The sequence below is a fragment of the Glossina fuscipes genome, unplaced genomic scaffold, assembly GCF_014805625.2.
Source record: "Glossina fuscipes isolate IAEA_lab_2018 unplaced genomic scaffold, Yale_Gfus_2 2, whole genome shotgun sequence".
NCBI classification, from domain to species: domain Eukaryota; kingdom Metazoa; phylum Arthropoda; class Insecta; order Diptera; family Glossinidae; genus Glossina; species Glossina fuscipes.
The window spans coordinates 33,217,735-33,232,514 of NW_023998416.1; the positions used below are offsets into that span (position 1 = coordinate 33,217,735).

General features: G+C 36.3%; 1 protein-coding gene across 1 annotated transcript; it reads left to right on the forward strand.

Annotated features, from left to right (window-relative positions):
• Window positions 1–8,563: 8,563 nt before the first annotated feature.
• Window positions 8,564–9,310, forward strand: LOC119633722 (14-3-3 protein zeta-like). The gene has a single exon (XM_038027419.1). The coding sequence runs from the start codon at window positions 8,564–8,566 to the stop codon at window positions 9,308–9,310; it is 747 nt and encodes a 248-aa protein (XP_037883347.1).
• Window positions 9,311–14,780: the final 5,470 nt, after the last annotated feature.

Sequence of the window (14,780 nt, forward strand, 5' to 3'; positions counted from 1 at the left end):
GTGAAAACTAGTTCCCAGCACTTGAAACTTTATACATCAGCGACAATAAAAACGACAACTAAGTCTATTGCGCCTCTTTTGGTGCACTTTAAATAATTTGTAATATTTTCCACCTTTGAATCTTGAAGTCTACTTTTATGTCTGTGTATGGATTGAATAAACCTTTTTGCTATCTCTTTAGGAACATTGCCATAATAGTTGAGCAATAGGTGAAAATGTTAACGTTAAATAGATTAATTTTTCTTCATTGATTAGAGTAAGCGTTCTTCGGAAAAGGCAGACTTTTGAAGGGAATTTCAATAGTTTGGTGTAACGTTTGCTTTCACCGGCTACTAAATATATCTAGTTTTTGTCTACGCCCAGACCTGTGTATCGGTTTGTCCGAAGTTCGCTTTAGGCCAGAGGGTGTAGAAGAAAAGCCGTAAACTTACGGTTACCAGTTGTGTCAAACTTTCGTATCCAGATAGGAAACCTCAGCAACGATAAACTCAACTATTCCAACTATTATTACAGAAAAAAAAAAAGACGAGAAAATTAAAATTTCGCTGCTTCTTAAGCGATTACACTCCGGAGTAACCTGAGTTCCTTGACAATTCGCTGGATTCGTCATACACTCGGGCTAAGCGACAATCCCATGGAAGTTTACGAAACGTCGTCTGTAACTATTAAAAATTCTACGTCAATAATGCAAAACTAGTAAATTTACGTATAATACGCTTATGGTAAAAGCATTTCTAGCCTTTCTTGACGCTAGCTTTACTTTGTTAGTATAGTTCTAATTTTTCCAGGCAGCGCAATTAACTTCGACTGAACTAACAAATATTGGAGTGATTTTTTCTTTATTGGACCATCACTTTTCGTACAGTATACACACAGTATCGCTTGACAGAATTAATTATCCGGCTGTAATGCTATCTATTAGAAAAAGCGCTATGAACTTTTTTCTTTACCTGTTATTAAGAATTGTTGAAATATTTCGGAACACAGCCACGCTGTCCGTTGTTTCAATCGTTCAAAGTCTTGCACATAAAGATAGGAAAAGCAATCAGGAATCTGCTGTCAATTTATTTCCCCTTAGATTATGAGTTCAAAATTTTCAGTAGACAGACGGATAAAAGAAAAACACTTATACGTTATGTAGAGCTTTCAAGTCGAGTATATATTCAGCAATTATCTCTACGATGTTTGCCATAGTGAATAAATGTTAATCCTTTGATTAGATTTCATGCTCAAAGCAATTAAATGAAATTGAAAGCAAATCGCCAGCTCATGGAACATAGCCGCGCACATGTAAAAAAAGAGAAATCATTTTTAATTTTTCTGAAACTGAGTGCGAAGTGATTGCAGAAATGCTTTCGTTGTATTTCCTTTACACATAACGAGCATTCCTATCACACACACAATAACCACCAACTGCTTGTTTTGCAGTCGTGAGCTTTGAATAATTATAATGCACTTGAGTTGCAATTATTAATAAAGCCAACACCATAATTAATTAGCATTGCTTCTAATAACATAGCTAACACTTACACTTTTTATATGCTTTCCATTTCTCGCTTCCGTCTGCTATTTCTAAGCCTTCACTTCTCTGCTTAACCTCGTTTTCATAATTATCATTTTTTAACATTTTTCGGTCCAGTAATCATAAAAATTAAAACCTTTGGTCAGATATATAAATGCATTAATTTTCAAAATGGAGTACGTTCTCCTCCATATTCCCTTATCAGAAGAGACCGTAGCAAAGGAAGTGAAATCATACACTAACTAGCTTGTGTTCAACACATAAAAAAAAGCCAAAAGTAAAGATTTTAAACTTTAAAATACTTGGGGACTGCATGTGAGTTTTGGCTTGAGGTATTGCTCATAACATATCTACGCAAGGCTTTCCATATATAACTGGTATTTTGCGCATATTTCTAGGCCGATCGCCGATTCGATTTTGAATCAAATCTTCTCAGTTGGTGCAATGTGAACTTCAAACTGCGAGTTTCTATCTTAGTTTTGCGACTGTGGCAATTTCACAAAGAAAAGGGACTGTATTGGAGGTATGTTCCGTATGTGTTTTGGTTACACTGAAAACTAGAACAGGTAGAAAAATATTGAACTTAAAAGCCTTAGTTATTAGTGGTCATCCTAAGCTTTAGTCTTAGAATTGATTGCCTTTATCTGAATAATTTACAATAATAATAACAACCATGAAAATTTCTAAAACCTTGTGTGTAACATTTAATAAATATTTTTTTGAAGTTCATAGGTGACTAGTGCTGGTAGTGAACATGAGAAACTTGAATAGACTGAAGCTCTTTGCAAAGCTTTGCCCGAACGAAAACTTAGCTGAAGTAATCAGTCTGAATTATGGGCCAAAGCGCCTACAATATAAAAAAAATGATCGCGCAAAATATTGAACTTAAAGGTTGTAAAAATATTTCCTAACTCTGCCTGAAGATTTGCCAAGGCTCCCATATACTCAAGGAAATAAAACTTCCACGTGCAAAGTTGGCGATCACGGATTCCAATGTCAGTGTACGCATACATACCGACGATACATTGTAAGTAACTATTTGCGTATTTGTTACGTTCGCTTTTAATACCTTAAGTCTAAAATATTGTACACTGTTTACATCATCTTTGCTCCTTGCTTCTGGCTGATATTCTTTGCTATAATGTCATAGTTTAAATCTTAGGCATCGAAATTCACTTATTAGTGCTTTAAGCCTAAAAATATTTTAAAAAAGTTGTTCACTTTGACCTTTTTCGTGCTCTCGATCGATACCTTCTCTATAATTGCGTAATCCAGGCATTTAACCTTAAGAGCGCACGGTTGAAGGGTATTATTGTCGGGCAAGGCTGATCGCTCAATCCTCTACACCATTTCGATTAATACAATTATTCATCGTCTTGATAATAATACACCAAATTTACACATTATTTTCATGCAAAGGCTTACCTTTCACGAAAACCCGCCCATTAGAGACCGCACGACGTTCAAACCTAATTTATTTCGTAAAAATTCTATTATTTCTGAGTTTCCGTCATAGAAAACTAAAAATTGTACCTACTCTCTATATAAAGGCTTGCGTCTCGTGATAACCCTCTTATATGTGTCAGGATCTCAATAATAGACCGATGTGATCCAAATTTCTTTCGGGTGATCGTTTGTTCATTTGCTACTAGGCACCAAATTTCTTCGTAAAATATTGAATATTACCCTTTATTTTGAAGAGATTACTATTCATGAGAAGATTTTGTATGGAGTCGATGCATGGATAATGACCCATGACGTTTATAAATTTATGACAGTCAGCGTTTTTTAGGTTTTTAATTTGTCCAGAGGCAGAATTTTTTGGTTTACTTTTTTTTTTTTTTAACGAAAATTTGAAATTAGAAAAGGGGAAAATAACAAATTTGTTGCAATTAATGAAATGAAAGCGTCCATCATAGTTTTTGTATCTTATCATCTTAACTTTTGCTATTGTTAATGATTGAAGACGCGACGACCCCTAACTTTAATCGTTTTACTCGGTGACAGCGCTACAGGGAAGAGCAGCCATACAAAACGCTACCTGACAAGGTAATTCAAAAAGCACTACGTGCCGACTCAAGGTGTCGAAGTGCACTCGCAAACATTTTCTACAAATAAAGGGGAGATTATTTTTAGTGTATGGGATACAGCAGGTGAAGAAGAATTTGGTGGCCTTCGCGACAGTTACTGCATTCACGCAGAATGCGCGATTATTATGTTTGACATAACATCATGTATGACATACATAAATTACCCGGCTTGGTATGCTGATCTGCGACGTGTTTGTGACAGTATTCCCGTTGTTTTGTGCGCGAATAGAGTTGACTTGCAAGATCGCAGAATTGAAAACAAAAACATTTGTTTGCCTGGAGACAACAATACGCGATACTTTGCTACGTCTTCCAGATTAAACTATAACTTGGAGAAACCCTTCCTGTGGATGGCGCAAAAGTTATTGGGGGATATTAATGTAAAATTCGCGACATGCCTACTTTGCTCATCTGCATCATACTCATCATCTCAAGTAAAAATGGATAAAACTTGGCGATTAAAGCTCGAAACCCAGTCGAAGAAGAATGATGAAGAGACAACTTTACCCGAAAAAGGGGGCGGCAAGTAAGTAAACGTGACTATCTCAGATTTTTTTTATCATGTTTGCATTTTTAGATGGGAGTAACGTACGCTAGATGTATGAACACATGGTAATTTATGGCTCTACCGCAACTTATTTTCTAATCTATAAAATTGCTTGCATAGTAAGCGAAATTTAAATAAAGTAAGACCTGATTTAGAATAAATGTAAAAATAAGATTTGGCTTGAATTTAAATGCTTTCTGTTCTTCCTAATCATCCTTAGAGATTGTACATTCAAACCGTTATCTGTATGTTTATGTACTAGAGGTTGATGTAAAGAAACAAAAGAAAGGATAACCAACTAACTATTTACACTAAGGACAACTCTTACGAAGCTGTTTTATTTCAAAAACATAAATTAGTTTTATTTTTTATATTTTACGCTATTTGTGGTAAAAGGATATATTTACCCGGCAACACCCAGAAGAACTCGACATAGGCGCACCTTTTATTATTAAACCCATCGATTCAGAAAGTGATTCTGTTTTAAGCTCGCCTGCCCGTCTATCTGTCTTATTTTCTTGTGTTCAACTTACGATCTGCAACTTTTGAGATATGTTCGTTTAACATTGATGTGTTTTGGTTCAAAGATGAGCGCTAATGGATATGGTTCGGATCGCGCCACTAGTTCCACTACTTACTATATAACCCTCCCCTATTTTGAAAAGGTGACGTGAATACCGATAGGGTGGTGAAAGGCGTTTAACATCATTATTTTTTATCCATCCTCGCCATGCAATGACACGTATTACGTCTTCTATTCACGCAAGGCGTATTTTTGCTTGAAAACCCCTTTAAGACATGGGTGCCAAAAATGTCTTCCAAATGCTGTCCAAACTTAGCATAGTCAATTTATAAATCAAATCAGAATTCTAAGTCAATTTCTATCTAAAATATTAATATTCGGAAATAGTGTTCGGAGAAGCGTCGCGATCAGCAACGACTCTCGTTCAGCTGCCACTCACCCAAGCACACCAGTGTACCAAATTTCATCAGGATATCGTGAATTTTGCACTCTGTAGATTAGGCATCAAAATACATTGACACGGTTATGTTAAGTCTAGCGTGCCGTACACCGTTCGCGGTATATGGATACCTTCTGTCTGTGAGGATGAAAATGCAACTTATCTCAATGTTTACGTTGTCATATGCATATTGATAAACGGATTTTCGCTTCAACTTGTAATAAAGTTTTGAATACAAACTAATGCTACATATACTAGTAATGGGAAGATTTAAACCGAATGTAATTCTTGTTTGTTTTCGTTGATACGGTAGAAAACGCGAACAAACGCCATACGTAAAAGTAAAAAACGACAAGAGAGCAAATGAAAAGAACATTGTAGCCAATATTGACAGCTCTTGTAACAGTTCGTTTGTTTGTTTACAGAAAAGGATATTTTCACTTTCGTTCCTTTTTTCTTTCTCCTTATTTAACATGCATGACATCCATTTTTATACCCATCACCGACGGGTGAGGGGTATATATTTACTTTGTCAAAACGTTTGCAAAGCGCAGAAGGAATCATCAGAGACCCCACAAAATATATATATTCCCGATCAGCATTAAATTTTAAAACGATTTAAGCATATCCGTCTGTGGCCACCTGTCTAATGGCTGTTGTAAACATTGAAAGTTCTTGCACGCTAGTTGGTGCTGAAAATGGGCCAAATCGTTCGAAGGACATGCCCACAACGCCCACATGTCTGTACGACGAAAACTTTTATTTTCAAAATGGAAAAAATCAGCTGCGCCCACTTCATACTGCACAGTATGAGAATTTTGTGCTCTTACTTCTTTTGTCTTTTTTTGGGGTAAACGTTAATGGGTTCAAAATAGTCGATCCCGACCGAATTTAATTTTCTACACAATGATGTATACGCGCTATATATATTTATATATACCATATGGTTTATACCTTTGTCTATTTTCCATATATATAAACATTTTTTATTGATGCTGTATATTATTAATGCTTGATGTTGACTAACGGTTTTTTTACTCTCGTGTTTATATTTTCTTTAAATACACAATTTTATTTTATCTCTGACAGTTTCGTTTTATAGTTACACGCCCTGATCTGTGGCGACACGATTTGCATATGACTGCTGATATATTCAACTGATGTACATATAGTGTGCAGGTGTAAACATTGTCAGCAAACATTGAACATTTTTATTGAAAATAAAACCGTAATGTATAATATTTATGAGTGAAAAGCTAACATCATTCAAATGACTATCGTCAAGCAATTACAACCGACTTACGTCAATAAGAGTTCGTCGCCTTTTTATTTCATGTTTTTAGGTCGTTAATTATGCCGGCTCGGCATGCCTCGCCCTTGTGCTCCTATTATTACGAAGATGCCATATTTGATGATTTCAGTTTTCATGAAAGCGGCAACTGGCGAGAAGACTAACAAAAGTTGACAGAATTTTAGCCGAAAAACAGATTAAAAATGTCGTGATGAGTTTAGCTAATCGTGACTTGCTTGTAAGAGGGTTTATGAGCAAAGTCACTCGAAGGTAGATCGAAAAGTGAGCCAAGAGCAGAAAGCAAAACCAGAACGAGGATTAAAGGATTGTGAGCATAGATTCTTGTAAATAATTTGTAGTTCTCTCCTAAGGATTACAAATGAAACCTATACTGTCCTAAAAATCGTAATGCAGCGGCACGAACTTTATCTCAAAAGGAGCTGAATCAATAACGTAAACTCACAAAAAACAGTTCATGTTACTATATTCTCTCAAGTGGAAGGGCATGGGTTTTGCCCCTCTACTTTTTAATAAGGCTGATATTGAATTGAATTGAGACAAGGTGAGCACAACAAGAGTGCACACTGTTTTTTGATGGCTACTAACTGATCCCAAAGCCAGAAATATTAATACTATTTTTGCTCCGCACGTTTGTTAAAAGTACGTCCTTCCACATTGTGTCACGCAAACATAACGTGTTAATAGTAATTATTTTCCACTTATTTGGGGCTTAAGAAGTCTTTTAGCATCGCATGATACTCAATGTTATACACCATCAGTATGACAACAACAAAAAATGTCTTTGCAAATAAAAATTCGCTTACACTTCTCTCTCTTTTTATAAAAGAATTTGTTAGAAGAAGTTGCTTATAAAACACTTTCCTGACTTTTATTTCGCCAGAAAACTCTTCTTCTTCTTCGGTATTCTTGAATTAAATTGACTCTTCATTAAATTCCCGTAAAAGAGCAGCGCAGTACTTTTAGCATTAAATTGGTTTGGCACAGGAAACGCAATCAATATAACAATAATTCTGAGTTAAAATGCATTGTACAGCGCGATGACTAAGGATCGAGAAACAATTTGCGTCAGCACAAGTTCTTAACGACATCGTCATTATTGGCTTATTAGCGAATATCTTTGCCGTGACGACGACATAACACTTTCATCAGGTATTGCCGGCCATTGCTTATTATCTCTATTGCGTGAATAATAGTGTTCTCACAATCGGTCTGGGAGATAGGATTGCAGTTTCTTTCTTGGCCTGGCTTCAGGTTGCATTTTATAAACTATATTAAGCACATACAGCTTTCGTAAACATTCGTTCGCCGCAACTCCACTAAAGTAAAGTTGAACCAACTATTGGGTTTCAACAATACATAAACTCGCTACGTAATTATAATCGAAAATCGGGCACTTGTACACTAATGTTCTCTTACTCACCAATGTCGCTACTGATTTTCGATGCAGTGTACTAGACAATGTCGTGCTCGGAAATAGCACTAGTTTTCGATCGTTATTTGCCTAGATTATGTGACGGGTTCGCTTTTAGATAGCTGCAGAGAATTCCCACGGCCAATTCAGGACAATAGTGGAATACTCCTGGCCTGCGAACAGCTATACGTAGAGTATTAGTAGATTTTGCCGTTGATATTAATTTACCAGTGTGTTTGTTATGTTGCAATGTGGATGTGATGGGACCGCATTGAACGTAGTAAGTACGCCAAGTAAGGCCTTGAAATTCAAGTGTAGATTTAGAATAAATCTTGCCAGAAACGACCAAGCAAACTACTCTCCTCACTAGCATTATCTTAATTATAAGGCATACGGCTAGGCTTACTGAAACCAATAACCAGAGTATTTTATATTACCCACGGCTCGGTAAGTGCAAGCACTTTATAATGCATCCAATTTTTCCATTTAATATGGAAAAACAAATTTAATCCCTAGGAAATTAGTCATAGATCCTTCTGTGAAAGCTTCAAACGGAATTTTTATTTACTATTTTACTATTAACATCCGTATTTAATATTTGAAATCGGCTCCAATTTACAAGAAATGTGTGTCGGGTAACTCTGAACATAGAAAAAAAAACGAAAAAATCATTTTGGATTATTTTTGTTCGCCATAAAGAGTTAAACTGAAAATCGCAAATGATGATAATCGATAAAGAAGTATTAGTACAAAAAGCAAAAATGGCGGAACTATCAGAAAGATATGATGATATGGTTCAAGCTATGAAATCAGTCACAGAAATCGGCGTGGAATTGTCAAATGAGGAGAGAAATCTATTCTCGATTGCCTATAAACATGTAGTTGCTGCTCGCAGGTCATCCTGGAGAATAATTTCCTCAATTGAGCATAAATGCGAGGGCTCTGACGGAAAGCATAAAGTCACTCGCGAGTACAGGGAACGAGTAGAAAAGGAACTCACGGATATTTGTTACGAAATTTTGAGTATTCTTGACAAATACCTTATTCCCAAGGCCAGCGATCCAGAAAATAAGGTGTTTTACCTGAAAATGAAGGGAGATTGTTACAGGTATTTAGCTGAAATAGCCACAGGAGCTGCACGCAAGACTGTTGCTGATCACTCTCAAACCGCTTATCAGGAGGCATTTGAGGTTGGCAAGGCTGAAATGGAGCCAATACATCCTACCAGATTAAGTTTGGCGCTCAACTTCTCGGTGTTCTTTTATGAGATTCAGTTCGCACCAGAAAAAGCTTGTGAATTCGCCAAACAAGCATTTGATGAAGGGATAGCACAAGTGGATAAACTCGATGAAGAATTATACAAGGAGTCTACGCTTATTTTACAACTGCTCAGAGATAATCTGACTTTGTGGTCCTCCGGAACTTACGGGGAGGGCGATGAACTCCACCAAGATGGTGACAACTAGCTAAGGAACTAAGTTCTTCATTTTCTGTTTACACGCGCCAATGACGAGTATGCAGAAAAAGAAATACAACAAAAAAAAAAATACTTCCCTACAGCAATACTAGACGAAAAACCCTGAAAAACATAGATCAAAAAATTAAGAATGTCCATATGGCTCCACAACGCAGGGGAATGAAACACAAAAAGCAAAAAACAGAAAAGAACGTCAGATTTTAAACATAGAATTCAATGAAATTAATATTTAGTAAACGGATAGAAGCAACATTTTGACAAACATATACACTTTGACGCAATGATAAAAACAACAACCAAATACTGTTCTTGCTGATCAAAAGGAGATGCTGCAAGGTCAGTTTAAAATTTAATGAAAAAGTAAAACGTTCATCTTGTCCTTTTCAGAATCGTTGCACCCGTAAAATGAATCGTACGCAAATTTCCTGTTTACTTGACTTCCGTTTATAGACTCACTTCTCGTTCACACCACTGTACTGATATTTAAGGAATTTATTTCTCAAAATTAATTCGTTAAAATTGTCACTGTATTTGTATTATGCATATTTTTATATCCTAACCTATGTATGTCTTTGTTCATGTGAAAAAAGAAAAGAAAAACGACATTCGAAGGTTGTTTTGTTTTATTTCTATTTATCTTGCCACTTAGGTACAAAAATCCCATAGCCTTGAGAGTTGAGGAAGCCCATTGAGAGCAAAATTTAAGCGCCACGGAACACAGGCTGTATATATTTGCTACGCCGCTTGCTCCATGAAACAGAAACTACTTTCTTAGCGTCGGTGAGCGATGTCTATCACGCACCTAGTTATTTGATACCCCGCACAGCTGGGGACAACCACTGCCCCAAGAATATGCCTCGGAGGGCTGTACGCAGCAGTGAGGTCTCGCATGTCATTTTCAGCGAAGTGTCTTGCGGCGGTACCACACCTCCTTAATTATGGCTTTGCACATGTGGCATTAGAGTGGGTGGGCAACCTGATGTACATGATATATATTTACGTTAATCACGGCGATCCTAAAAAAGGGTAGTGGAACTAACTTTTCCTACAGTTCACACTATTTGCTGTAAAGGCTTTTTCCTTTGGGTCCTTCTTAAATTCTCGTGCAAGTTTTTCGACGACATCCACATTTTTTCGAACGGATGATTGAATATACTCCTCATGCTTCGGTGATGGGTATTTTTGACTTTCTTTGAGAATAATTTTGTGAATCTTTATATCGTGTATCTTTTGTAGCAAAAGCCAAGGAAAGCCAAGCTGTTCTCAGTTTGGTGGTGTGGGCGTGTGGATGTTGTAGCCGTGTTCTTTGACTTGTTTGATCAACTTCCAAACTCTTGTGCAAGTTTGTAGGCGATATCGCCTTCATTGCGAACGGGAAAATGTGCGATGGTCAGGCTAGAAGAAGCACATGCTTAGGTGCATTGCAAATTTGAAACTGGCCAACAACTTATATACTTTATAGTGTTTTTAAAGCTTGCTTCTGCCCGTTATAAAGGTACTGAATAGAATTGAACTTTTGTACGCTATGATATGGGGTAGGCTTGGCCCATTTTTCCCATTTTTCTACAGGTATTGAAGTAAAAAATGTAGTTTTTTCCATTTTCTTTAGGATCACGCAACAAATGTTGCACGTACAATTTTTTTACTTGTTGTCATTGTTGTACTTTACTTATGCAATTGTACAATCGAAGGTAAAATATAGAAAATATAGATAAAATATATAAGGAAAGTGCAAATTTTTAGACCTGATTTGTTTTAGTCAAACGATAAAGATTTCAATAAACCTAAGCACTAAACAAAATTCGAGACCAGTAGCGCAGAATTTCACACATTTAACGTAGATATAACATTACGTCACATAAAAAGTAAAAAATTTATGTACGCGTTATAGCGAATTTGCGTTGGCCACTGCATGTGTCAGTTGGCTAATCGGATCGATCTTTTCCCTCGCGCTAAGAAATATTCCTTATGACGTGTAAATTGTAGGTTTTTGTCAAATGTGAACGTTGGTATATTAGCTTTACACCGTCTCAATAAATATGTTACACGTAGAGAATTCCAAGTAAAAAGCTGCTATGGGTTATCTCTTCTCATTTCTTAGTTATTGTGGCCGACTAAGCCGCATCGTTAAGTATAGAGATCAAGTTTCCTATTTTCGTTTTCCTTTGTGCTAACGACAGTCAGTCAAAGTGAAGAACAGGCGCGTACGATGAAGTCGATTTCGTTTCGTAAGCTACTTAGGCATACACCTTACAGCCGTATAAGTTGTGTGTATGGGTGCCACAAAGGGAGTGACATATGTTATATGACCCCACTCTGCTTTGTTATAAGCAAAAGTATATAATGAAACACCGGCCTTTCGCATGTGAGTTTGTTTGAATATCTATTCAAGATTTATTAGAAATTGTAATTAAGTTTAATTAGAATCGGACTAATTTGTAGATACGGTTCAGCTTCCAAAAGCCGCTTATGTGGTTTTCTTACGATACATGATTTTACTGACAATACAATCGCTTGAACACATACTCAATGTTAATAAGAAAATATATGCCGTTCAAGTTGCAAAAAGCTTCCTGCAAGCTGTTGATAGAACATCAAGCACATCGTTACGTATACTTCAAGGTATTGTTTCTTAGTTAGGATTTCTTTGCATTAGTACGCGAAAATGATAATTTCAAATGCTTGCCATCGTATGTGCAACATTGAAAGCCGCTAAAGTTATAGAGAGAGAGAGAGAGAGAGAGAGAGAGAGAGAGAGAGAGAGAGAGAGAGAGAGATAGGACGACAGCAAATAGGATTATCAATGATACCAATGATTAGTGGATTGTTATGGCGCAAGGCAAACATGAGCTCGTACAAGAATTGAATATCCGCAGACATGTACACCATCCTTTTGAGGTATTTGGTTTTTGCGAAATTGCGTCGCTGTCACCTAACAATTGGATAGAAACAACTTGCATAACAACACAAAGCGGAATAAATAATGGAAATTAATTAAAACGGATAGCTTCCTTTCGTACTAAGAAACATGTGTGAAACATGTATATAGGTGTTTGGATGTGCAAATATAAATGATTTGTTTGATAATAGTTACATCGCTCTACTGTTATGCGTTTATCGATATTTCGAAATAAGGCGTTATATTGGGAGCGATCAAAAAACGGTCCGGTCCGAATCATTTTCAATTGCGTTCATCCTTGGGCCAAAATACATCAGTGTATCAAATTTCATCGAAATATCTCAAAAATTGTGGACACATACCCACAAACTTAATATTTCGTTGCACCACAAGTGGGGCAGAAAGAGAAGGTAAACTGATATGAATAATTTAGCTCGAACGTCCTCTCATATAAAATCTTCCTACAGAAATTTGGCCTTTATATATCAAATGGGTTTACTTTTTAATATTTCATGATGAAAACTGTTCCACCAACGGAAATCGATGTAGAAATTATCCGTCCTCAGTTTGGACTACAAGGATCTATTTTTATACTTTAATAAAATAGCGAAAGACAATAAAGTTTTTGGCAAAGAAATTAATTTTGCTAAATTTGGACCACATTGGTTCACTTCCTTATAAGAGATCATACATTGGATTTGCAAGTCTTAACATTTTGACAGTGTACGTTGAAGCGACAAATATAAAATAACCAAAGGCCTTTTTTTTTTGCATTTCTCTCCACATTTACAATTTCTCTCCCTTCTCTACTCTCTCCACTTGTCTCTCTCTTCTTGTTTGCAACTAATTCAATTTTTGTTTCCCTTCAATTCGATGAAAACGATAAGTAAAAGCAATAAATATTTTCTGTTGATAGGTTTTGAGGACAGATAGAAAAGCATTAAGAAACGAAATGAAAAAATATTAAATATATGTTTTGTTATAAAGAGCGGAATGTGCAAAACATTCGTTGCGGAAGATATATTGATTTACTTCAAAATCAATTCGAAGGCGATGTCCGATAATATATGTCAGATGTTGCTGCAAAAAAATCATTTTCATCTTCCATCTTCAATGATTTACGTTGTAAATTGTTATCAAATACTCAAAACGTTTAAAATATTGCGTTACATGGTCCGTTCCAAAGTATTCAGCGATTTTCAAATATTAAGCCTAGCTAGCGGTGTCTTAACAATTCTTATTCAAAACAAGATGCCACGGCAACCTCGATGCGTTACATGCCTTTCATTTTCGGCGACATTACAAAGCCTAAGACCAGATAAAATGAATATGGATGTATCGGATTTCTTGAAGCAGAAAATTTATATTATTTCATTGTCCTGAGGAGCAATGTTGCACTGTGAACCCTAAAAAGGTCGCTCCCCTTAATTAAATAAGGTGAGAATTCGTTCATATTGTACATACATCGTACGGATATCGCATACCCCATGTATTTTATATCACATTTTTGTATAAAGTTGTAACAGTACGTGCTGACACCTATATGTGCAGACTTCGTCTGGCTTACTTCCTAAAGAAAAAGGTCTGCGTCTTTTTCCCCACAAATGAGTTTAGATTCGAATAATTCCTGGTAACGCTATCCCTGTCAAAAGTAATAGCCCATCGATAAGTAAAAAAAAATGTTACGTTTGTTAACGCAGTCGAAAATAAGTGACCTCTGAAAAGGAATCAAAATTCTCAAAAAAGGCATTACATTGCAGAAAAGGCAATGCCCGAGAGAGGCAATAATTTCGCAAGCTCGCGAAAAATTTTATGGTTTTTATGCTGTCGATACGCTAACTGACAAGTACTTTCTCCATTTGAATAATATGATCACATTTGATCAGGGGGCAGTGTATCGTGCTTTAACGACGGAGAAATCATTCTTGACTCTAAGCTCAGATTCAATGTTCATATTGATACTTCTGTAAATAAAGTTGAATCTCTGCTGGGTTTCATTAAAAGATGCTCTAAAGAGTTTGAGTCAGTCCTAGTATATTTAGTTGCGGTGTGGATAGCAAGCTAGGATACAACGTGGAACATATTAAGTCCGTCCAACGTCAGTTTTTACTATTTGCGTTACACTACCTGGCTTGCGATTCGTAAGTGACGTTACCCCCACATCAGAAAAAGTTGAAGCCGCGGCATTATTGGATAATGTTCTTTTCAACGCCCCGCCTTGAAGTTTTAGGCAGTACGTACCCTTGTGTCTACCACACCCTTTTATCTTCTGTACAATCCATTTCATGTCGAGTTGACAGTCCAAACTTTAGAGAAAATTAAATAAACATTATTCTTGATTCAAATCAAAAGTTTTAAGGCCGGCTGCTTTTATTACAATGTAGTTTTCTCTATTACAGTTTGTTAATTCCATCCGTAATGCTTCCTAATAGGTATGCTTTATAGTTAGCAATGTTAAATCAATAAGTCGATACCCACTTGTCTGTATGGTCGTTTGTCGAAATTACGACTATGATCATTGGGATCCATACTGTATAGTACCATGGGGAACTCTCTCAAT